The following is a 24,823-nucleotide window of genomic DNA, read 5'->3' as shown; positions in this document are numbered from 1 at the left end:
TTTTTTTTTTTTTTTTTTTTTTTTTTAGGTCCCTGCAGAAGCAGGGATGGCTGTAGGACCAGACACACTGACTCACAGGCTCAGCACCCATCCTTCACTTCATAGCTTTCTTAGAAGCCTTCTTGCTTTTCTGGAAATTCTCTATAAACAGCATCCAATTATGGTCTAAGGATGTTTTCAGAAACCTTCAGAACTCTAGATCCTGCTCAGAGAGTAATATTGCAGGATTTCTTAGACAAAATTAAAATGAGATGTATTTTCTTGAAAGCAGGGTCCCACACATATACTAAATTTCTGAGGACAAAACAGATGCTGTGATTTTGTAGAACAATTTTGTTAAGACATCACATGGTTATCTTTTTGTTTGTTTGTTTGTTTTTAAGTAAATGGGTATATGCCCAATTCCTACCCAGGAAAAAATAATGTCACAAACATACAACAGAGATTTAAAAATAAAATGACAATTGCTGGGACAGTTCTTGTCCTCGCTTATGGTCAGGCAATCCTAATTAACACCAGGCATAATTTGGCCCACTGTGCAAGCCCCATCTAATCCCTGCACTGTAGTCTGCCATGCCAGAAGGTTATTCCTTGAAACACTCCCCAGTAAGCCGGATAATTCTAGAAATGACATTTCAATGCCACTGAATCAGTTTGCCTAGTGCTACAATGAAATTTCTAAGCCTTTTCCACTTGACTGTACTTTGCAACATAGAAATTGTGAAAATAATATCTTTTTTGAGAAAGAAATCAAATATGACAATGACTATTTTGGCCTGTAGACTGGGACACTCATTTGGAAACGATCGAGTCTTTGCAAGGTTAGCATTGTCCTCATTTACAGTGTATCTACAAGATACATCACAAATTATAAAATGCAAATAGAACATTTAGAAAGAGAGTATCAGAGAGCCAGAGTACCATCTAATGCGCAAGATAAAAATAACAAACCCATTTGTTTAGTGTCTTAGGACTGCATTAAAAATGAGACACTGGAGCAGTGAGAGCAGAGCAGCTGTTTTTACAATATTTAGCTCCTGGCTCCCAGAAAAAGGGCCTGTGAGGGCAGGGGAACACAGGGAGAAGTGATGGACTGAGCATTACAGTGATTGCTGAAGCAGAGCCAGGGAAAATTTAGATTAGGTCATGTCATTGTCCCGAGGCTGATGACTCAAGGCCATTTTGCACCTCCTAGCCTGAGCTGCACTTATGGCTCATTATCTGTAACCCAGGATATAAAACTGAGGGTTTAACACAGGAAACTAATCCTTATGATAGAAATAAAACCAGATCCTGCAAACAATAGGTCTTCTCTACTAAATGGAAACCAGTTTTATAAATATTTCCAAGTTCAGCTCCTTGCTGTGCTGACACTAATCTATGTGGAATAAAGGGCAATCTGCAATGGTGCTATCTGTGGGGAGAAGTACTCCAACTTCAGGCTCTGATTTCCCATTTACGCCACATAAGAACTAAACAGGAGCAGCTTCTGCACCAGGTCCAGGCTTTTGCGCTCTTTGGCAGCCTAGCTTTATTGGCTTCATGTTCATGTCCAGCCACCTACACAGGCAACGAAGAGCTCACCTGGCTGTGCTTGCTATTTCTTCTCAACTCTGAAAATGGGCAGCTCACAACAGAGCTGAAGGAAGACACTGCTCTGCCTGATGTCAAAGCCAGGAACACCATATTATGCAGATAAACACAACTATACTTGTCTTGGATACCATTTAAAGACCATGGATTTTGTTACAGCTTATTTTCCAGTTTCACTTAATTTCTTCACCTGTTGTCTCTTGCCTTGTGTAAAATACTCAAATTTAGAATCCTTGGTAAAACTCATTTTTAACTCTGCCAGCAATGAGACTACTATGGAGTTTTTATACATTTTTTTATTAGCAAAGCAGTAGCATACAAACCTTATAAAAACAGAGTATAGAAGCATAAGGAAATTTGTATCTGCTCCATAGCACTCTGCACTCTTTCACACTTCCTCAAAGACTGTTTTAGTAAGCAAAATCAAAGATTATCAAGTCAACTAAAAATTTAAGTATGTGGTTTTCTTCAAGTCAGACGGATATCTGAAAAAATACTTAGCCATATGCACAACAAAGCAGATTCTGATGCATATTTATTTATTTCACTTTCACCAATTTTTTTAAAGTTGACTCAGTAAATAAATTGCATCCGATTGTAACAGAATTTTCTAAGTTCTGCTGTAATAACACTAATACACTTCTATAAACCAAGAACCACAAAAGAACAATGAACCTGAAGTGTAACACTGATAATAGAAACATCAAAAGACTTTTCCATGCTCCTCACTACATGATATATCAGACCATTTGTCTGTAAAAGACCAGGGGACATGGTGGGGTTTCCTGTACCATCAACTGGCAACCAATAATGTTATAAGACAATGTTATATACAAATATAACAAATAATGTTCATAAGACAAGACATTGCAGCCAGCTATAAATACCTCTGAAGCTCACCAAAATCCTTAGAAAGGGGTCAAGTAAGTGAAGGTTGTGTGCAATAGAATAAGAAAATACTTCAGAGCAGAGAAAGAAGTGGGCTTCAAGAAGGCAATTTTGGTGGAGCAGGCAAGGCTACTTTTCAGAGGAACTCAGAACAATGTCTCTTCCTCAGGATTTTAATACAGCTACTTTAATATTTTTCTCTTATATGTATGATTCAGACTGTTCAGGTTTACTAAAGAAAAATTAAACAACATGTTCTTACTATAATCTCACTTGAAACTGGGACAATTCAAAATATGGAAGGATAAAAACACCAAGTGCTGCCAGCAGCATAAACCCACTTCATGGCAGAATTTTGTAGAAGGTAAAAGAAAACAGCAGATTAAGGAGCTGATTCTGCACCTCCCACACACAGGCCAGAGAGGGGCCCAGGAGGGTCCCTGCACACAGCTGCAGCCAGCCCAGGCAGCCTCGATGCCACCTGGGAAGAACTGTTTAGGTTTCTCAAGCATATAGAAACTGCAATTAAAACATCTCTCTCGAAAATTTAGGACCTGAAAAATAAGACCTTAAGACTTTCCAAACCAGTTTTCAGCTCAGTGCTCTGCAACTAACTGCCACATCAACATGGACAATTCATGTCAGCATGTCTTTTAGCTCTGAAATAGATTCAATGACTGTCTTTTCTCATGTCAACCTACATGCAAAAGAGAAAATCAGAACCTCAGAATAAAATAGGCATTAAATGACATCCCAAACTATAGTTTTTATAAGGGCTGAAGTCTTCCTGGCAAAATATAAAAGATGCTATGGTATGTTTTAATCTTAGCATAACCCTAATATGTATTATAGAGCATTTTTAGATTTAATTATTTCAACCTTGAAAAAAGTCATTAATGGACAATGCTAGAGAACCTACTTGTACACTCTCCCATCACGATAGGTGGTGCCAATTAGATTTGGGCACAAGGGGAGTATCACAGCACAAGTAGTACACAAGGGGAGTATCACAGCACCGCACTTGGCTGAATTTCAAGCTGCACCCCTTGACTACCTTCTGGAGTTACTGGCACTTCAGGCCATTTTGATTGTATTCCACATCCAGCTGTGCCAGGTGGGTAAGGCCCATGCCAAGGTACCACATGCTCATAAAGGATGGGAAGCACCAGATCCAGAAAAGGATCTGGCAAGGCTAGAGGCCTTTCAGCATTTCAACACTGCATTTCAACACTGAACGCTCCTTTGTGGAAGACTCTGTAATTTCTTATGGGAAAGAAGCATCTTACTTTTGAGGCAAACAAGAGCTCAGCTCCTAATGTTGAGATCCCAGAATATCTCTGCTAAATTCCCCTTCCAGACTTATCTGCAGCTTCAAAGCTTACACAAACAGGAATGAGCTACTGTAACCAAAGACATGAAAGACTGAGACCCAAATACATAAAACTTTAACAGAATAAAAATAATGTAGCTGTATGGAAAGTAGGGAAAATCAGCAGATTTCAAGCACCTGGTCCACCAGACTGAAAAGAGGAAAAGCAATGCTGAAGATCATGTTCTATCACTCTTAGTTAGAGATGCTCGAATAATTCATTTTTGGGAGCTGGGGCCAAATCAGTGTCTTGTAACATTACGCAGTGTCTTGTACAATACCAGGAATACACCAAAATTATTTTTTTCAGGTTACTTTTACTTAAATGCAAGCAAAAAATTAATCATTTGGGGTTAAAAAATTCAGTATTTTTAAAATCTGTGTCTAACTCAGGACATAGTTTTAAGAAATGTCTGAATTAACATTGTATGTTACAAGTACAACCCCTCTTTAGAAACTTATACTTAGTTGGGCCTGAGTAATTGTGTTCTTGAATTCATTGATTCATTGATGATTTCACTTTGCATCTCAGTAGCAATTAAACATATCTCCCATCTGTCAGACTGATGAGACTTCAGTTTCAGCTTCCATACTATATACTCATTACCAAAGTTAATACTAATTGGCGATCAAACAGAAAAACACCTGAGGCAAAGAAACAAGAGAAACCCAGCCTTTTTAGTCCTACCAGGCAAGAACTGAGACATGGTAATAGGGCAGTATGTTTACAATTTATGTTTACTCTGTACATAATAAAAGACTTCATCAACTAGACTGAATAGACATTTTTTTCATCAGCACTTCTGTTTTTCAAATACATGGGGTTTATTATATGCAAAATTCCATTAAGCATGGAAAATGACTTATTCAGTGATTTGCATAAACATCTTCCATGGTGTTCACAAAACTTGACAGCTATGATTTGCTTTACCCATGCATAAATAACAACAAAATTGGCCCAAAGACTTTTACTTCACATTTTAAATGCGAAACCTAACAGGGCAAAGAAAAAGGTTATCACTTCCAGAATTACACTTAGCCCAGACCTAATAAGAAAACACTAGAAAAGGAAACAGGACAAAAAATTATAATAAATAAAAAATTATTAAATTCTCAAATCTCAGGAGACTTGTATCCTATTGATGTCAATCATGAATGGGACATAACACAGTTACATGGGCTATATCAATAGATATTTCTTTTAAATGGTAAAGAATATTTTTAAGTGTTTGAGAACTGAGCATTTCAAATATCCAATATTTGTATAAGTGAAGAATATACAAATATTTCAAATATTGAAATTTTAAAAATAAATTAGAAAATAAAATTTAATTCATTAAATAATTAATACTTTTAGACCTTTACAGTAATTAATGTATTTTTAAATCTTTGGTTAATCTAGTCTACGGTCACACTTAAAGATATTTTAGAAGTCTACAAGAAGTAGCCCCAGCTGGAATTTACTAAAGGTTTATTATTTGCTTCTTTCTATAACCATTTCTAGCTATCCAAAATGTGTGTAAAAGTCATTTTTGCTTTAGTCTAGGTGACTACATTGTGCCAATGGAAAGGCAGATTCATTATCCGAGGGCATGATTTTCTTCATATTTATAATAACATTTAGAAGGTGGGAGGGTATGAAAGAAAATGACTTGTGTGACCTTTGCCTTCTTGCACTATCAGGTCTAGACCATTTAAATACTTCACTCAAAGTATCCCCTTTAATCAGTACAGGCTTTATTTAGACAATAAGCTGCTTGAGCCAGACAAGTTTATTATTTGCCTTCAGCATGAAATGCACATTGCTTACAGCTGAAAATCAAAACTACTTTTGGGGTAAGTTCCACAAAACAGTACTGCAATATGAATATAAGAGTCAAAATTGAACCCTAAAGTGAAATTAATTCCATACTAAGTCTTAAATTTTTAGAAGAAAATAAGATAAATTTTTAAAATTTCAAATAATAATCTTAACAGAAATCTAACCAGAAAAATAAATTCCTTCTTATCTCATGGAAATAACTAAAAATTCTGCAAATCTACCAGATTTAAAGGTTAAGCACTCCCAGTCTGATTTTTTCCTTCAGTTTTATTTACAGCTTTTACAAAATGACTTAGCTATTTTAAATTTTTTTTTAAACTTGTGTAAGTATAAATCAAGACAGCTTTTGGATAGCAGTCCCTTGAGTTTCTAAATATTTACTTAGCTAGTTGCTTAGTAGGAAGGTAGCAGAAATGATGTTATCATCCTTATGCTAAAAAAATGTTTAACAGTGTTTCAGATTAAGCACAATATGGCCTTGAGATTAGTTTGCTGTCTTGCACCGGAAGGCATATATAGTATAGCACAGGAAAATAACCTTGAGGCATTAGTGTAATCCATCGAGGTTAAAGTAGAAAAGCTAAAATTATTTAATACATTTTAAACCCATAGTGTAGTGAATGATTCATTGCTAGGAAGCAACCCTGACTGAAAATACATCTCTTTTTAATATACTGAGTTTTAGGTCTAAAAAATGAGGGAAATGGGTCTCACTGAAGGTATTTCTCACACCCCTCCTCTCATTCACGAGAGTTCCCGATTTGCATTCAAGAACATACGAAGCTGAAGTGCTTCTGAGGCTGGAGGTTATGTCTGACCAGGAAAAGGCAAGCTGAAAAGAGGGATGATCTTTACTAACGTCTTGTCAGAAGTGCCCACATCAGGGGAACCATGGAAATAACTAAAAACTCTTTGAAATTATCAGATTTAAAGTTCTGATCCCCCACTTCAACCATGGATTGGCCACCCACAAAGGAAGACTTTCCCCACCAGATACCCCAGACCCCAGGGACAGGTTGTCTGCCTGGGGAGATCCCCTGGGGGAAACTGAGGGATGCAGTAAGCAGTCCTAAACCCCACTCTATATGCTAATTCCCATGTTATAATAACCAGTATTTGCCCTGTTCTGTGAAAACAAAAGCATTCAACTGTACTAATTTACAGCTGTAAACAGATGAAGAAAACTTATTCATGCAAATTAAAAATCCCAGAAATAAAAGGCAGAATTTGGCAGTAACAGTGCTGAAAAGTTGCACCCATTTCCTAGGGAACTGACCAGTTCTCTAGTAATACTGGACCAGTAAGTTCAGTACCGTTAACAAACACAACATGCCAGAACACAGCTTGCAAGGGATGAAAGTGTCATGAATAACTTGAAAAATGGGAACCCAGACCTTACAGGAGGCTCTGGATGAAGTCTCAGTTGTTACACTCTGTGCAACAGATCCACGTAGTCACATTTCAGAGGATTAACAATATATTAAAGGAGGAATAATATAAATAACCCTAAGCACAGAATTGCAGAGGCATCATGAATTACTGTAAACAACTTGAAGACTGACCACAAAATACTACACCTGCCTATTCTACAGTAAATCTTTACTGAATGCATTCTTTAAGTAAATTGTGACACAAAACCTGTGTCTCTAGTAGCTAAATAGTGTGCCTGAAAAGGAATGTACCAGCAGAAATTGATAATGGCCTTTGTTGTGGTTTGAGCTGAGATGGCAACTGAGCACCATGCAGCTGCTTACTCCCTCCTTCCCCCCAGTGCTGAGAAGGGAAAAATAAAGCAAAGGCTCTGCTCACTGCCCCATTCCATCCCAGCACTGGGAAGAAGGAAAGAAAAAGACTCAGGAAATTGAGATAAGGACAGGGAGGGATGATCTCATCTACTACAGCACAGGCAAAAGACAGGCTCATTAGGGGAAGAAAAAAAAATCCCATAAATTTAATACAGACACTAACAACAGCAACACTTAACAGACATGGTAGGGTCCTGGTCTTCTTCAGGCACAGTCACCTGTCCTGGCGTGGGGCCCCCCACAGGCCACAAATATGTCTCTGCTCCACCACAGACCTCCATGGGTGGTGGGGAGGGTTGGTCCTGCTGTCTCACCACAAGATACAGGGGAGCCTCTGCTCTGGAGTATCTCCCCTCCTTCTCCTCCTTCATTCCACTGACCTTGGTGTTCGCACAGATGTTCTTCTCACCACCTCTCCTCATCACTCCCCCAACTGCTCCCAGGTTCTCCTTCTTAAATACATTATACTGTCTTGGCCTTGGTGCAGAAGTGGGTCTGACTTGGAGTTGGGGGAACTTTGAGAAGCTTCTCACAGGGACCACTGCTGTAGCCTCCTCCCCTGCTGCCAAAAAAACCCTGCCACTCACTCAAACCAGGGCAGCCTTAAAAGACACCATAAATAATGTATAATAATTCTTTTTAATTACTAGGTATGCTGAAGTATTTTGTAATTCAACTTTATTTTTTATGCTTTGAGTCTATAGTCCTTTCTCCTTTCTAGGTGGTTTTCTGTTAGAAAGGAAGACAGATTGGTTTTGACTGCAGAAGTACGTTATTTACCTTGCTACTATAACCCAGTCAGCTGCCGTTTAACAGCAAGGTTAAGGAGGAAAAGCTCAGAACCTTGTTATACCTTTTTTATAACCACAAACTAATTTATAATGGGAATCAGTCACTGTCTCAAGGAGTGTGAGATGAAACCAAGGTCCTGTTGTCTTCCTAAGTCTTCAAAGTTAAGCCCTGACTCTAAACATGTGGTGTTCTCTTTAGCTTCTTTTCTAGCTATGCTAGATGATGCAGAGGAGAGCTGGAACACCTCTGATGGCTTTGCAAGGCCCCAGCTCATAAATGGGCCAAGTCCTCACATGACAAATGGCCCACCACAGAAGCTCACAGCTCAAACCTGTTAAAGATAAAAATGCAAAGATTTCAGCATTCCTGAATGTCCTCTGCCCTCTGGATGAACTTTCTTCATTTTCATGGTCATTCTCCTTTTTCACATTTTCAACGGTCTATTGGCTTTTTGCTAAACTCTTCTTCTGTCTCATGTACAGAACTGTCTGTCCACCCTCTTAAATGAAAGCCAAGTTTGTTCCCGTCCAGCATAAATGTTTAGTAATTATGTTCACATACATTATGTTTGGTGTCGTTCAATTACTGATTAGTAAAGAGTCCTTTGCATCAGTGAAGTATAAAACTCTCCCTTTTCTCTGCTATGACTACTTGGCATCTTTAGGGAGGAATTTTTTCTCTTTGGACTTTACGTTCTCTGTCATTTTGTACATTATAGCCACACAAGATGTGAACATCTAGCTAGGCTAATTTTTGTGTAGCTTTATACAAGTGTATGGCTATCAGAAATAAGAGAAATCAATCAATTTGGAAGCACAGTGGTTTTGAATGGCTTTTTTTTAACGTCCTCCTTTTAGTCAGGCACATTCATACAGGAAAAATCCTATTAGAATGCATGCATTAAGTAGTTAATTATGGGCATGTGCCAAGTCTGGGTTTTAAATGCTTTGATTTCAGTGAGAAAACACTAAAGCAGGTTTTGCTGTCTGGACATGAGAAATTATGTATGGATTTTTACAAATTACACAGTTTGGCAAGTTTTGAAAATTTCATCCTAAGCTGTAGTTTTAACTTTATTTAACATCATTATTTGATATGAAAGTATATGAAATTTAGCATCAAGTCTATTGTTAATGATGGATGGACACCAACACGTAATGTACTTCAGAGAGACCTTACCCTTTCTTTCCAAATATGCTTCAACATTATTACCATCATGAATATTTATCTTCTCCTATGTGCATTTTACCTGAAATAATGGTACTGGCCTTGAATCTTTACTAGTTCATTTTTCTATGCAGATTTAGAAGTGTAATACTATTCAATGTAGCAACAATACAATGGTTAATATAGCTATCCAACAACCATAAAATCACACTGCTAAAATCCATTGGTAAGAAATTAGCACACTACAATGTATCAGGAATAAACAGCTACTGGCACTTGATGTAGAGCCTGAGTTCAAAGACCACCACACAACATTATAATTAACTAATCCAGAAGGTCTGAATTATTGCTAAAGAGCTTTTTCATTCCTTTTCCCTAAAAATGCAGTATTTACAACAGAGAGTTTACGCTGTCACTAGGAGAACACCAGTTCCCAGAGCCAACACGTTCATTACTCATGATGTAACTCGCAGCATGAGGAGTTCATTGAAAACTATACTACAAGAATACAGTAGTTTCCATTAGTGTGGGAACATACCACATTTTTCATAGGATTCAAAGTATTTCCCTTAGCAACAATAAATCTATGGAAAAAGATACAAGACAGTAGTTAAAAGCACTGGCTGTAAGTGAAACGTCCTTAGTTCACTACCATGAGCTAGTCTTAGGACTGTTCAAGTCATAAATATGCAGAAATTACCCTAGTAGTTTAGACCAACTGGGTTTTGGATTTCAACTTAAGTGATTTTTTTTAATTATTATTTTTAAAGGAGGCAATATGCACATTTTTGAGGTCAATTTTAGTTACAAACACAATTTCAAAGGAGGTACTTTAAAAACAAACCAGATACTTTACCCCTTGGAAGGAGTCACATACAAAACCTATCTTAAAAAAAATCTGTTTCCAACTTACCAAAACGTTAAAGGAAATTTACAGGAAAATCTGCAATTCAAAAGCCATTTCCTTATGAGTGCTTGAATCACCCACAAAAATAGTTCAAATTAAAACCCTGCATGCTTACTTCGATCTGATCACTTAGCACGTTGTTTTCACACTAGCAGTTCAGATTTAGAGAGGTACCAGTGCCTCATTTACCCACTGATACGTGAATATCCTTCTCTGTGACCACTGAACTGGTCACACATGTAACACAGTGCATAGATAACCCTATCAGTAAGGTGGAATAAGGCCATGTTACCAGGGCAACACTGTCGGACATACCATTTGGGACCTACTGGGAAAAAAAAAAAAAAAGAAGTTATTAGGGGAGGGCTGTTTGTTTGAGTGAGAGTGAGGGTGGAAAAGGAGAAGAACCTGGTAGGAGAGAAGGGAAAATGTCCGCAAACTGATGCGGCGACTCATGGTATTTTGGGGGTGCTTATCAAGCAGCCCCAGATCTGTAGGTCAGGTCCTGCCACAGATAGCTTAGAAATCACAGTTCTGGGTTAAACAGACATGCTGCTAGGCTATCAAGGGGGACTAGCTTTGCTTCAGGCAGAGAAGTATCTCCCCTCCTCATTCCAACCTCACTCCAGACATTCACACCAGCTAAACACTCCACTTGGGTTTCCTTCCAAACCCTGCAGACCAGCACTGCCCGGCCACACCACTCGGGTCACAAGCACAGGGACTGCAGCCCCAGGGGTTGCTACTGGATCACTGAGTGTGCTGGTCTAAACTAAACTTTCCATTGATTTTGGAAGGCTGGGACATGGATTTTATTAATTTAAAAAGGTTGCCAGTCCAACAGTGTTCAGAGGTGATTGACTGATCACGTGCACTCATCTGATGGAGAAAAACAGACCCAATAACATGTGCACTGCAGTGCAGCCCACATTCCCTGTCATTCCTAACACATGAAAGACTGAAGTGTCTGCTCTGGTGACAGTGGAAAAAGATGTTGTGTGACTGATGTTATTTTACTCATCAGAAAGGTAGTATAATCATACTTAGCGTTGCTTTCACACTGTTATACAGCACACAGAGGTTACATCAGGGCAGATGTACTGACTTCAAACAAACATTCAGAGATAATTCTTAGCCTTATATGACAATATTAAACACGTGACAGAGTTGACAACATTTGAAATGATACTTGAGAGTACAGTTTGTTCAGAAGAAAGTTGGAAAGTCACTTAGATTTTGCTCTATCTCTGTGTCATTTTGCCAGGAACTAAAGAGCACAGCCCTGTTCTGCCCTGTCCCCTCTCCTGCCACTTTGTTGGCTGTAGCACTGGGAACACTTTGAAATTTCTGGCAATCCAACACTTTTCAACTTACTGTTCATGTCAAAGCTCATAAGAGAACTTATTAATTACCTTCATGATCTTTTTTAAGTGACCTTGCAAAAGCCCAATTGTCAGTGTTGAAATAGCTGCCATATAGCTTATTTAATTTCTGTTTACAATGGGAAAAATCTCCTAACACAAGTCTCTGTGATATTAAGAAACGTTTTCCAATTAGAAAAAAACCCCGAGAATTTGCCAAAACTCCTAAAACGAAAACTTCCTATGTGAAACTAATTGTAGACATTAATACTACATTAATGATATATTACTATTACATTGATACTTTTTAATGGTTGAAAATACATCTGAAATTAGATGTTTTGTTTATTTTTCACAGAAGAATTCATTTTTTCAGTTGTTGAATTGCAAAGCTGCTTTAACTGGCAAAGGGAGATTATGTTTCTTCTTCCTCTAAAAATCTGCTCCTAAAAATAAGTTTATAGTTATATTTTGCCTCATTAGCTTTACTCTCTATCAATTGTTAATGACTCCAAAGAATATCACAGTGTATTAATGCCTTCCAAGTACGGTATTCCATGCACTTACTCATACCTACTACTTCTGCACTCCTGTTTTGTCAGTGTTCAGAAAGAGACTAAGTCATTAAATAACATCTTGGTTTCCTTACAATAGACAGTAAGGTAAAAGTTAGAAGAAAGTGCACTCTTCCCTAGGCAATCAACCAAATGGAACAAAAAAATTAGTTGTCTGGTCTGTGAGAAACAAGTCATGGTATATGACCAACTACTGAGTCTTCAAATCAAGGTTTTTGAGAGAAGCAGCCACAAGTTCTTGAATCTGGGGGTTGTGCCATGGTGTTTCTGCTGCATTTTCTTCTGTCTGAATCAAAGCAGAGGGTATTAACTGCTGCTCTAATTTCTGACAACTAATAAGTCCATAATTATGCCAAAGCATTCCAGTAACATCTAACTTTCACCAAGAGGCACAAACAGCTCTAGGACTAGATTGAGATGATCGTTTATAAAGAGGAAGCAGTTTGTCAGAAGATGCCATGTCTGACCCATGCCTTCTAATGACAAATAAACAAACAGGTGGATGTCAATAGCTGAGATAACATTACTTTGTTTTCCCTGTTCCCTTTGTGCTTTTAGGGAGGAACTTTAACTTCAAGGACAACTGAATGTCCCTTAAGCCCGAACGGCCCTTGTTAGCCAAAGAAACAGTAAGCCAGAATTTTTGGTACTTACAGTTTAACAACAGGAAACCACATTCAGAAGCACAGCAGTGTAAAAATCTGTGATAATACCTTGCATATTAGTGCACTCAAAGGACCCAACACAGCTACCGTCTTTTTCATTTTTTAGAACAGCATCCTCTCTTTTAGTCTTAGAGAGATTATGTTCTTCATATGCATCTCTCTCAAATTGTTTACTAGCCTTATTTCAAAAAGTAACATTTAATATTATTTTAAAATATTGTTCTTATTCACCATAAGAGTATCTAGTGTGCCAGACAGTGTTTTATGTATTTCACGGCATTCTCTTTCGATTATTGTCGCCTATGATGCATATGTATTCTTTATTCAACACAGGGTAGATATAGAGGGTAATCTGACAGTAAAACCTCAAAATTAGTGGAAGACTCAAGGGAAATCATATCAAAAAGTGCAATTCACTCTGCTACAGGGCAGATTTTAAACTGGAAGCAAGTCTTCTAGTGAAATAAAAAGCCCACAAGACAGTAAAACCTGAAAGTATTGTACACAGAATCACAGAATCATTCAGGTTGGAAAAGACCCTTGGGATCATCGAGTCCAACCATCAGCCCTACTCTACAAAGTTCCACCCTACACCATATCCCCAACATCTCATCTAAACGACCCTTAAACACATCCAGGGGTGGTGACTCCACCACCTCCCTGGGCAGCCTATTCCACTGTCTGACCACTTTTTCTGTGAAAAATGTTTTCCTAATGTCCGGTCCAAACCTCCCCTGTTGCAGTTTAAAGCCATTCCCTCTTGTTCTGTCCTTTCAGGTAGCTGTAGAGAGTGATGATTTTTCCCCTCAGCCTTCTCTTTCTCAAACTAAACAGTCCCAGCTCCTTCAATCTCTCCTCACAGGATTTATTCTCCAGGCCCTTCACCAGCTTTGTTGCCCTCCTCTGCACTCGCTCCAGCACCTCGATATCTCTCTTGCATTGAGGTGCCCAAACTGGACACAATACTCCAGGTGTGGCCTCACCAGTGCAGAGTACAGGGGGATATCACCTCCCTAATTTCGCTGGTCACACTATTTCTAATAGAAACCAGGAGATGCCATTGGCTTTCTTGGCCACCTGGGCACACTGCCGGCTCATGTTCAGCTGCTTTCAAATTAGAACCCCCAGATCCTTCTCTTCCAGACAGCTCTCCAGCCACATCTCCCCAAGCCTGTAGCAATGCACACGGTTGTTGTGGCCCAAGTGCAGAACTTGGCCTTGTTGAAACTCATCCTGTTAATGTTAGTCCACCAATCCAATCTATCCCAGTCTCTGTAGAGCCTCTCTATCCTCATACAGATCGACACTCCCGCTTAACTTGGTGTCATCTGTGAACTATGTCCTTATCAAGATCATCAATAAAGATGTTGAACAGAAATGGTCCCAACACCTGAGGAACACCACGTGTGATGGCAGCCAGCTGGATTTAGCTCCACTGACCACCACTCTCTGGGACCGTCCAGCCAGCCAGTGCTTGACCCATCAGACAGTTTGCTCATCCAGGCCATGGGCAGCCAGTTCTACGAGAATCCTATGGGGAACTGTGTTGAATGCTTTTGGAAAATCCTCATAGATAATATCCACAGCTTTTCCCTCATCCAATAGTTGCATCATAGATGAGCCCTGCAATAAAATAATTCACACCTGAAAAATATTATATTGGTTTAGAATGCTGAAACCTGAGGTGTTGCTTGCAAAGTACCTCCTATTCTAAAACTTTTGAAGATAACACAATATTATTATAGTAACTATCAAAGTGCCTGTCAAAGTTTATCAAATTAAATTTGTTTAATATATTCTCACAGAGTGGTTATGAACATTTTGCATTCAAGAACCAGATTCTATAAGGTGGCAGAAGTCTCACAGAGTGGGATTTGCCTTGAAGAGTAGCCAAGGACATGCTGAAATGAGGAAACATCAATTGGCCTGTAAATAAGGCAAGAACTCAATATGCTGTATCAGATAGAACTGAATCTATTATAGTAGCCAGATACTTATTTACCGAAGCCAACATGAAGCAAAGGAAATTAAGAGAAGCAAAGACAGCAGGAAGTCAGACATATAGTCAATCCCTTGGGCCTCTGAAGAGAGGGTATCACCAACGGGCTCTAGGCACAGGTCTGGATTTTTGAATTCTTGAAACCTAAAATCTTTTACAGCTGTATTTACTTCTTTGCTTTTTTTTATATATTTGTTTTTTGTTTGTTTTTTTTTTTTAAGGGAAAATTACTTTAAACTTCTAATGTCTTTTGAATCTCTTCTCTCATTTCCAAGATGTTTTCACTTGTGACTGAAAGCATTTAGGAATCATGTAGAATGATGTGGAATGCCAGCGTGTATCTTGGGAATGTAAGATACGCTTCCACATACACAACTTTTTTTGCATGTTATTTGTACATAGATTTCTTTCTGTGTGACAAATTTGTATATCACTATCCAGATTTATCTAGTCTAGTAATCAACTGTTATATTCTATCTTAACAAGTGATGGTGTTGTTTACATCCTATGGAAGACATCTTACCAACACCTCAAGAGGCAACAAATAAACACTTCCTAGTAACTAGGTAAGTATATTCCTGATGATCATTTAGAGAAACTATGGTAACTGTGCAGGGTTTTTTTATCATGGCAATTCTTATCATGGTTCTTTCTACCACAATAAATAATAAAAATACATGCTTGGTTTATTTTTCTGCACAGTATTACATTCAGATTGGCTCTAAATATTCAAAAAACATTTCCACAGGGGAAATCCTGCTCTTACATTTCCTTGAAGAACAATCTACCTAATGAAAATGGAACTTAGGAAGACTTTCAATGTAATCAGTAGCCCTTATGAATTCGGTTAGTGGTTAGATACAAAAATCCTCTTATGAATTGGTATAAATATCAAGAAATAAACAAAGTATGAGCATAGTTAGATGAAATTCTGATCAAATGTATCAAAACTTCATGATTAAAATACAGGCACATTTCTTGAATATTTCTCATGTTCCTTATTGAATCCATAATTTTTGTTCAGCATCACATTACTTGAAGGACAGCATAACTTGAAGGTATAAAAAAATTGCAGGATATTACAATATCTATACACAAGCAGAATTCCAGTTAAAATTTAGCACCCATTACAAGAACAAGTATTTTTTTTAAAGGGAACAAGATGAATCCAAACAGAAGATTATACAGCCTTAACATACAATTCTATTGTGTTCAACAAAACAACATTTCTATATCATCTATAACAATCAAACATGAAAGGGTTAAAACTTCCCCATTTTCCTTAGTTTTACAGTCTTCCTAGTGTTGCAGCATGTTGCTAGCCCTAAATGTCCACTAGGTGCTCTCTTCTCTCCCTTTCTATTTCCCTGGGCTACCACATCGTTAGGAATAATTCTCCATTAATGCCCTGATCGTTTGATTGAAGAACTTACAAACGCTTATGCAGTTACATGTTTAAATTTGTCACGAATCACTAGAAAAATAAACCAATTACACTTTATAGACTCTGAGCCTATTTATGCCTCTAGAAATGCAAGATATATCTGGCAATTTGTCATAAATTGTGATCTTGGTCAGCTTTAATTTTTACAATTCAAATACAGGAAAATTACATTGCAAATATATATTGCAAGCTTCTCCAATTTTAGCAGTAGCAAAAAACTTAGAAAATAAAAGGGGAAATGACAATAGAAATAACTGACCCACTGAAATAAACAGTTGGCATTCCTGTATCCAGATTTTAATGTCAAAGGCCAGTATAAATACCGTTGACAAAAACAGCGATAATTTCCTTCTACCCACAGATACTTTTATACAGAGCTTCTGTAATTTCACCTTCTATTTAATCTCAGACAACATTACCTTCAAAGTCAGGTTTGTACTTTTCCCTACATTCTCCTCTATCCCTGACTAAACTGAAGATCTCTAAAAACTTCTCTTCATCAAAGACAGTTCAAGGCAGCTCAAATCAATGACTGGGTCAACTGTCTTTTTATTAACTTCTGCTGGTGGAAAAACCTCTACCTTTCACATCTTAAAAAGGGGAGAATACATTCCTCTTACTTTCCCCTTTATATCTGTGTGCTTATAAAGGTCTGCAGAGAAAGTAACAATTAGACATCTGTGGTAAATGCTTACATTTGCTATTACACAGTATTAAGAAAAAGTACTCTAGGAAAGTTATCTCATTACTGTATGAAGTCAGTCAACAACTTCCTACCTTTAACATAAATTGTTCTCCAGCCTCTTTAAAACTGCCGCCTGCTAGTCACAAACTCAGCACAATGATGATGAAAAATCATGAATTTATTTTTCAGACGTGATTGCTTAGTTTTAAAGATCAAGCAGTCAGCCTGAGCCAAGCAGTGCTATTGATAGGAATGTATCACGCACATTCAGCCCAGACTCCCAGTGCCAGCAGACTGAGTGCAATCACGGTCTTCCACACACAGGCTACTACTGCCCAGACAAACTGTCATAAGTGCAACTCAGTTTGCTGGTACAGTCCAGCTGCTGTGAGGATGTAGGCAGAATTCTAGTTCCTGCAATTCAAGGGAAAACTTTCAGAAATTTCAAGGGAAGCAAGTCCTCTAGCTTACAGCAGACTACTTCTGCGTGCCCTGATGACCTTTCTGCTAATCGGATTATGTATGTAGTTCCAGCCAAAATCAGTGGGAATTACACTGATAAATAAGTACAAGAAAAACCAGAGGGGGTAATACATAATTAAGCTTTTTGCCTTTTGTTTCCTACTGGTTTGAATCCCCTGAACTTTCTGCAGCACACCACTTGAGTCTTGTGCAAGCAAAGGGAGTCAGTCAGGCAGCCACAGGAGTTTTCTCAGAGGTTTGCCTCTGAAGGATGAAGATAACCCAGGCCTGCTCCTATTAATAGAAAAAAAACATGGTCTGCCAGCAGAGTGATCCAAAGTCCTCATCGGAGCCTCACCGAGGAAGCTTGATCTATCACCCAAGAATGCTAAGAGCCATGTCCAGTAGAAACTAAGTACTTGAGAGAAAGAGAACCAGAGAGAAAGCAAATGACAATGTCATTTCAGTCCACGATTAGTTGACAGAACAAGTGGCCAGGTTGAGAAAGAACCAAAACAGAACCCTATTGAAAAGAAACACCACTTCATAAGCAATGTAACAAACAAGAGATTTATTTTTTTTTTTACAATAATGGTATATTTTAGCCAAAAAATATCTACAACTCTTTCAGCTATGTCAATCTTTAAATGTCAAGAGTCATAATTTATCCAAGGACAAAGTCCTCCATGCAAGCCAGAGCTGAGTAATCAATTGCCTCTTGTGCCATAGACTACTCCAAGTATCGCATGGATATATCTTTAAGCCCGCAGAGATACTGCTGCATTCAGGAGTTCTCTACTTAGACCTCCCATTAGATCCTTGCCTACCCTCTTTCTTAAAACATCTTAAAGCAGCCCTATGAAATGTGCAACACCTTTATTATAGTTCCACAGAGAGGTGACATTCTCATTTTTAATATTTCTTGACTTCATCTACTTTTGCAGTCTCTTCACAAGGTCAATACTAATACAAACCAGAGTAACAGGATGCCTGTAAATAGCAAGTGCTTCTCTCCGAGCTTTCCTCTCATCCATGCACCTTGAGAACCTCAAGCAAAAATAACTCATCCGAGGGAACCTTTTGTCCTCTCTATTAGAAACATAGCAAATTTAATTTGTATTATCATCATCTTTCATGTTTCAGGGTAAACCCACACTCAGATAATTTTCCAACTATTTTCAAGCTTTTTCCACTGTCTATTTTTCAAACTACTTGTTTAATTTCCTATTTTTAAGTTGTCCCCAAATGCAGACACAGATTTAGAACTCAGTGTAGCCATGCCCTCTTCTTGGTGTTTCTGCATTTGTTTAATCCTTCCTCCTTTCTAATAGTATCACATCTTTTAAAATTCAAAGTTCTAGCTTGTCTATCTCCCTTTTCTCCCTTAAAATTTTATCTTCTCCTCTCCTTTTTTCTTTCGTCCATTTAATCCTCCATTTCTTCAAGTAGTCCATATTTCACAAGTTGTCAAATCAATGTAACTGAACTATTCTTTACATTTTCCACACATATCCCATCCTCACCTAAAACAGCTGGAACAAACATATTTCACTGTATAAATCCCATATTTCTTCTTTCATCCTTCACTTTCTGTACCTTTATAACACTATGTGTACCACCATGTAACTTCTTAAGTAATAAAATGAGACAGAAATATCAGTCCCTTTTATTAGCTTATGCAGTTCACCAGGAATTGTAATTTAGTTAACTACATAAAAGTCAGTCTGTCTATGTAAATTCCACTCCTTTGCATTTGAGTGAAACAAGGTGTGTGACAAAGAATGGTAGTAAGAGGACAGAGATAATGAATACTGTGCAATTAAGATTTATCTCTTAAATACCAACAATGACAACGCAATTTAAACATTAGTAAAAGCAGAAACAGCGTTTATGCACTAAGCATCCTAAATTATGGTAATAGCAATGCAGCAAATTTTATATCCATCCAAACCTGTCTTTCAAGGAAGAAGATGAACTCTACCAAAATGGCACATAGATTTTGGTGGGTTTTGCAGTGGGTACCACAATCGACAACTACTGACAGCAGAGCATGTCAGGAGGCTCTACAGCTTTCAGCTAAAGAGCTAGAATTTATTCTTGGGTATCTGCAGCTCTATGACCTTTCTGCTCAGTAGGTTGCCTTGGCACAGAGTCAAGGTTTGCAGCCCTCCAGCAGGGCTTGCATGGCTCCAAAGGTCAGAGGACACTGGGAGAAGAGAAAAGAGCTGTATCTGGAACTCTGTAAGAGCATGCTACCCTTGAAAATTACATCAGGTACAAAATTAAATGTCCTTCACGGAATACTTAAAGATGTTTACTCCTGTAATATACCAGTATAACAGATTGGCCAAATAGTTTAAAGGAAATATAGGGAAGAATTCTTTCATTAACAGGCATAGAGCAATATTTTTAAGACTCTGTGGTACTTCAAATTTAAAAGTTCCTTTAAGCTCAAATCTCACCATCATTGGCCACTTAGGTCAAAAACATAATTTAACCACCACCCCCCCATGTCTCAGAGCCACATTTATTGTAATCTACTGACTTTTTCCATAGGTGTTGGTCCTACCTACATTTGTCACGGTGTTTAAGGACAGGATTGCTTGTACCTACATAAAGTAATAAACAATAAAATTGATTATGTAGGAGAATAAAACTTAAATTCCTGTCAATAGGAGTCAATTTAACAAAATTATTCCATTAGGGATAATTAAATGGACGTATTTTGTAAATCAAATAATTTAAGAAAACCCAAGGCCTTAGATGAGAAACAGATTTTACAGTCATCTTGGCTAGGTCAGCCTTAGTTCTTCCCAGTAGCTTTCAGGAATATCCACATGTGGCAGCATCAACAGCCTTTAGTGATAAGTGAACATATTCTCTATGTAATCTACAACTAAAGTCACTGCAGTGCCTCTATGGCCATTTAATGCACTTTAAAAGCAACACACCCTGTGTAGCAGTGACCAAAGCTTTCCTCAAAACCACATTCACAAAACCAAGGCTGTAATTCACATGCCTGGAAACCACAGAGCAGTATCAAAGTTGTACAGATCTATCAAATGGTAGGTGAAGAGCTTTAGGGGAAAAAACAACACACTAAGAAGTTGCTGATTCCTCAGCTCTTGAAAGACTTAAGAAATTAATTTCTCAGCCTTGCAGTTTCTGAGGTGAGGGTCCTTGCAACAGTCAGTTGTCTCTGATATACACTGCTGCAAAATTAGATGAATCACACAGGTAGCAGTCTTTTGTGCAAGGACACACCAAAGTAGTGTGGTTTCTGTCCTTAAGAACTTGTATGCTAAAGACACAGAAACAAATGCCAACTTAATTACAGAATGACATAAATTTAGCAAACAAGCTGATTCAGCAAAGTGGTTGACCACAATCTTAAATTTTAAGCAGGTGAGAAATAAACTGAAATTTCAGCAGATGTTGAAGTGCTTTGCTAAATTATAGTCAAAATTTTTTTCTTGCCACTCACCCTTGTGATTCAGCCTTGGACCCTCATACTTTCACCGCGTATGAACAAATGTCAAGATCAAATCAACAGAGAGGTAGAATTTCTGGAGTCCAACTCCATATTTTCAGAGAGTTGAAAATAATCTCCACTTGTTGGGATTTAAACCAAGTGATATTTTGAGCATGTATCTGATTCTGTAAGGTGCCCTTTTACTTCACTGCAGGGTATCTCAGGTTTTCAAAATATAAGAGTACTAAAAAAAAAAATATCACTATTATTTTCTGAAAAATTCTCATTACTTGTTTTAAACATCATCAGTGCAATAACTATTCTATTTTTTTTTTAATTTAAAATACTGGTTACAAAATTATCTTTATACTTACTAAAGAAATTATACCTTCCATCACTTAGTGAATAATTTTTATACTGTATTGCCATAGATGGATGAAGGATTAAGCACAACCCCTCTCACAAGAAAACCAAAGAGAAAGAGGTGAAGGCAAGAGTTACATAAAACTATCTTCATATTTTTATAGAATTATTAATTTCTTCCTTTTACTCTATGTCTCAAATAGATACCCAGTCACAAACATAAATTACTAATAGAATATATTTGATTCAAAATTAAGTCAGAAATCCTGACAAATAACTTTTTCAGATTTATTTATTTATTTAAGAAAGGGGAAAATGTTACATAAAGTACAAGTAATACCAAAAGCTATAGTCATTTGGATGCTGCATCTAGTTCAGCATATAGGTGCAATCATGTAAATTGCCATTTTTGCACCAGAAATTTCAAATCTGTTCATAGTTTATGCATTTCACATGTGCAACTATGTGTTTAGTGAAACAATGAAAAGTCATTAATGTCTGCAACATAGGGCTATGTCATGATGGATAAACTGTATCAAACATTCAGTTAAAATGACTGCAAAAGTTCACTATTTTCATGACAACATACATCTTTTTCCTTTTGTATGAAAATTGGTAGTGAAAGCATGGAGGGGGAGAGAGGTCTCATTTATTTTATTCTTGGGGATTATTCCACAGTGTAAAACTATGGGTAAGAGTAAGTACATCAGTGTTCTCCAACATAGTCAGCAGAAATAAGTATTTTAAATACCTAAACCTGGCGACAATCATAGCTGCAAACATACAAGGCTTTTACCTCTAGGAAGACACTGTGTGAGCAGTTAATACCTCCCTACCTAAATTGGGGGATACAAACATCTATCAACTATGGTGATGTATATGCAGACATAGACTGCTTCATGAACACACATGAAATTTCTAAGTAATCTGAAATTTAATGCATTTTCATAGCTATTAATTACTGAGCAGTCACAAAGAAGAGAAGGTATCTATCCTCATGTCTGGCAGTGATGTCCTTTATTCCCAAACAACCCCAGCACTGTAGACAAGGAAACGCAGTCATGGGCAACACAGTTGGGGCAAGATGTGCTGACTCAGAGGTCACTGAAGAAGCCCTAAAGCCATCTACTCAGCAGGTGCCAGCATGCCCAGGTATCTGCGTGGAACTGGAGTTTAACAATATTGTTTTTGTTTGTTTGAGCAGGCGGTACCTTGGCTCTGTTGTATAATCATACGTGATGTGGGTTAAGAAAAAGGCACTGTTACTCACTCTGGAAATGTATTTTGTGGCTTCCTTTATTCCCCAACAGGGAATCCTAGTTTCTGACACAGAAATAACTTATCAGGACAAAATAACAATGTATTTTCTTAGTAAAAATTAAGCAAGTCAACAGAAAAGAAACTAAACATGGACTCCTTCAACCCACCATGTATTACAACTTATTAGACCATACTGAAGCAACTTCTGGGACTTTTTTTAACAATGTTTAAAGATGTGGATCATACTACTCATAATAATAACTACAGTAGCAAATCATTATAATATACAAAAATAGAAGTTAAAATATAATTAAAATCACTAATCTCCTCTAAATCTTACTCTTCTTAAGGTACTCCTGTACCCTGAAAGGTACACCAATTTTGCAAGTGATTTAAAAGTATGTAGAACAAACCTTTTACTAACACAGACAAAAAATATACATATCAAAAGTAAGTATGCTGAAAGTCTATAATTTTAAAATTTCCAAATATAGTTCCTTCAAAATACCAGTATTCCAATTAATGTATTTTTTTCTTAATTCTTAGTAATAATTTAAATAATTATGATATTTAATCACTTACCATTGTTTTATCTACCTTACACCTCAGTCTATTCAAGTGTGTACTTCTACATATATAGAGAAGCATACTCATATACATATATATGTGAAAAAATGAATGCATATAGAAACTTTGTTCATCCTTTTGTACTTACCCAGGACACATTTTTAGCTTTGGGTGTTTTTAGCATGGCAACATGCAAGGCTGATATGACCAACAGCAGCCCCACCAGCATGGAAAGTCAGATGGAGGGGTAGTCCAGGTGCCTCTGTTACCCCAGGGTGTGCAGTCCCTGAGCCTGGCTGACACAGGCACACTGAGCATGTGGTCAGGTAACAATAAAAAAAGTCATTTTTCTTCCCGATATACAATCCAGTCAAACAGAGACAAATCTTTGTGAAATATCTGTCTTCAGCAGCAGCTGGCTGTATTTCTGTATAGCCATGAAATCCAAAGTTGGTTCTTCTCTTGGAAAAGTTAAAAGCAAAAGTCAAAAGGACCCACTCTCACAGATACCTTACAGACACTTCCCCCTTCCACTGGTAAAACTCAGAGCCCAGATACCCACGAAGGTTCTATCCAAGCACTGAGCTTGTAGGAGAATGAAGCCCAACACTGGAAGCCACTTGCCTTCAGAAGATGTCGAAGAGACGCCCGGTTGCTGGCTGCACCGTTTAACTGCTGCTATGCCTGAATATTTCACAACCCCAGGATCTTCCAAGTAATAAAGAGAATTAGGATCTCAATGTCAATAAATAATGCACGCCAACAGGTCACACGGGTGCCTGCTCCAGCCCCGTGGAGGGTACCTGTTGTCCCGGCAGCCTGCCACGGTTTTGGGCACACCCGCCGGCAGAGTCATGCGTCCCACGAGGGGAAGCAAAAGCAGAAAATCACTGTCCCTGCTCATTTCTCTTTGTTCCTCTGCCCTTCTGTCCCTTTACTTTTACCTCCTGTCAATCTAGATTACCAGAGCAGATCCAGGCTAAATTTTGCAACTATCAGTAGTGATTAGAGTGAGTTGATTGAAATCGGATTATACAGGGGGGACCTCTGCTTCTTCACTCAGCACGCAAGCCAGTACCATTTGCAAAATACTTATGCTTCACCGCACAGTATGAGAGCATTTGGAGCAGTCCATTTTAACTGAAACAGTGCAGTAAAAACAAGCCAGACTGTGCTGTCTCTAAAACAGAAAAGGGAAAAGGGATTCTGTTTTTAATACCTGCATGAATTTAGAAGGAAATGTTTCAAACCATTTCCAGGTGGAAGAGTTCACTGGAGTCTCATGGATTCTCCAGAAAGCGTGGTATATCAAAGAGTAGCATTAGTTACCTAAAGTGCTTCATGTACCTGACTGCTACTGTTCAAATATGGATCCAGTACAAGGATAACTGCATGGCGTCTGAGCACCAAACGTGGGAGAAGCATCATCCTTCCCCAGGGTAACAACTGCAAATCCTGCTGCCGGTATCTATGCAACTCACAAACAATCTAATTCTAATGTGCTTTTTCCAAAGCATATCATTAAATGTATGAGCAAGTGACCTGCCTGAACCATATTCAAATACAAATATTCATCTATTTAAATACATACAAGAGCTATCAAATAAAAAGGTAGGACGTATTATAA

At 37.9% G+C, this 24,823-nt stretch overlaps 1 protein-coding gene across 4 annotated transcripts in view; it reads right to left on the bottom strand.

Annotated features, from left to right (window-relative positions):
• The window catches only part of CACNB2 (calcium voltage-gated channel auxiliary subunit beta 2), a 168,471-nt gene extending 144,304 nt beyond the window's left edge, over positions 1-24,167 (bottom strand). For 2 of the 4 annotated variants that reach the window (XR_003397751.1, XM_026842333.1), the window contains exon 1: positions 23,345-24,167. Coding sequence is in view for 3 of the 4 variants with exons in the window: in XM_026842333.1 (XP_026698134.1) it covers positions 23,345-23,425 (81 nt within the window). In the remaining variant the exon portion in view is untranslated. The remainder of the gene's footprint in view (positions 1-23,344) is intronic. The other 2 variants (XM_026842327.1, XM_026842332.1) reach the window with 2 other exon arrangements.
• Positions 24,168-24,823: the final 656 nt, after the last annotated feature.

This window comes from Athene cunicularia, assembly GCF_003259725.1.
Source record: "Athene cunicularia isolate RWA chromosome 2 unlocalized genomic scaffold, athCun1 chr2_part1, whole genome shotgun sequence".
NCBI classification, from domain to species: domain Eukaryota; kingdom Metazoa; phylum Chordata; class Aves; order Strigiformes; family Strigidae; genus Athene; species Athene cunicularia.
Note: the sequence above shows the minus strand (reverse complement) of the source record. Positions and strands in the feature narration are given on the sequence as shown.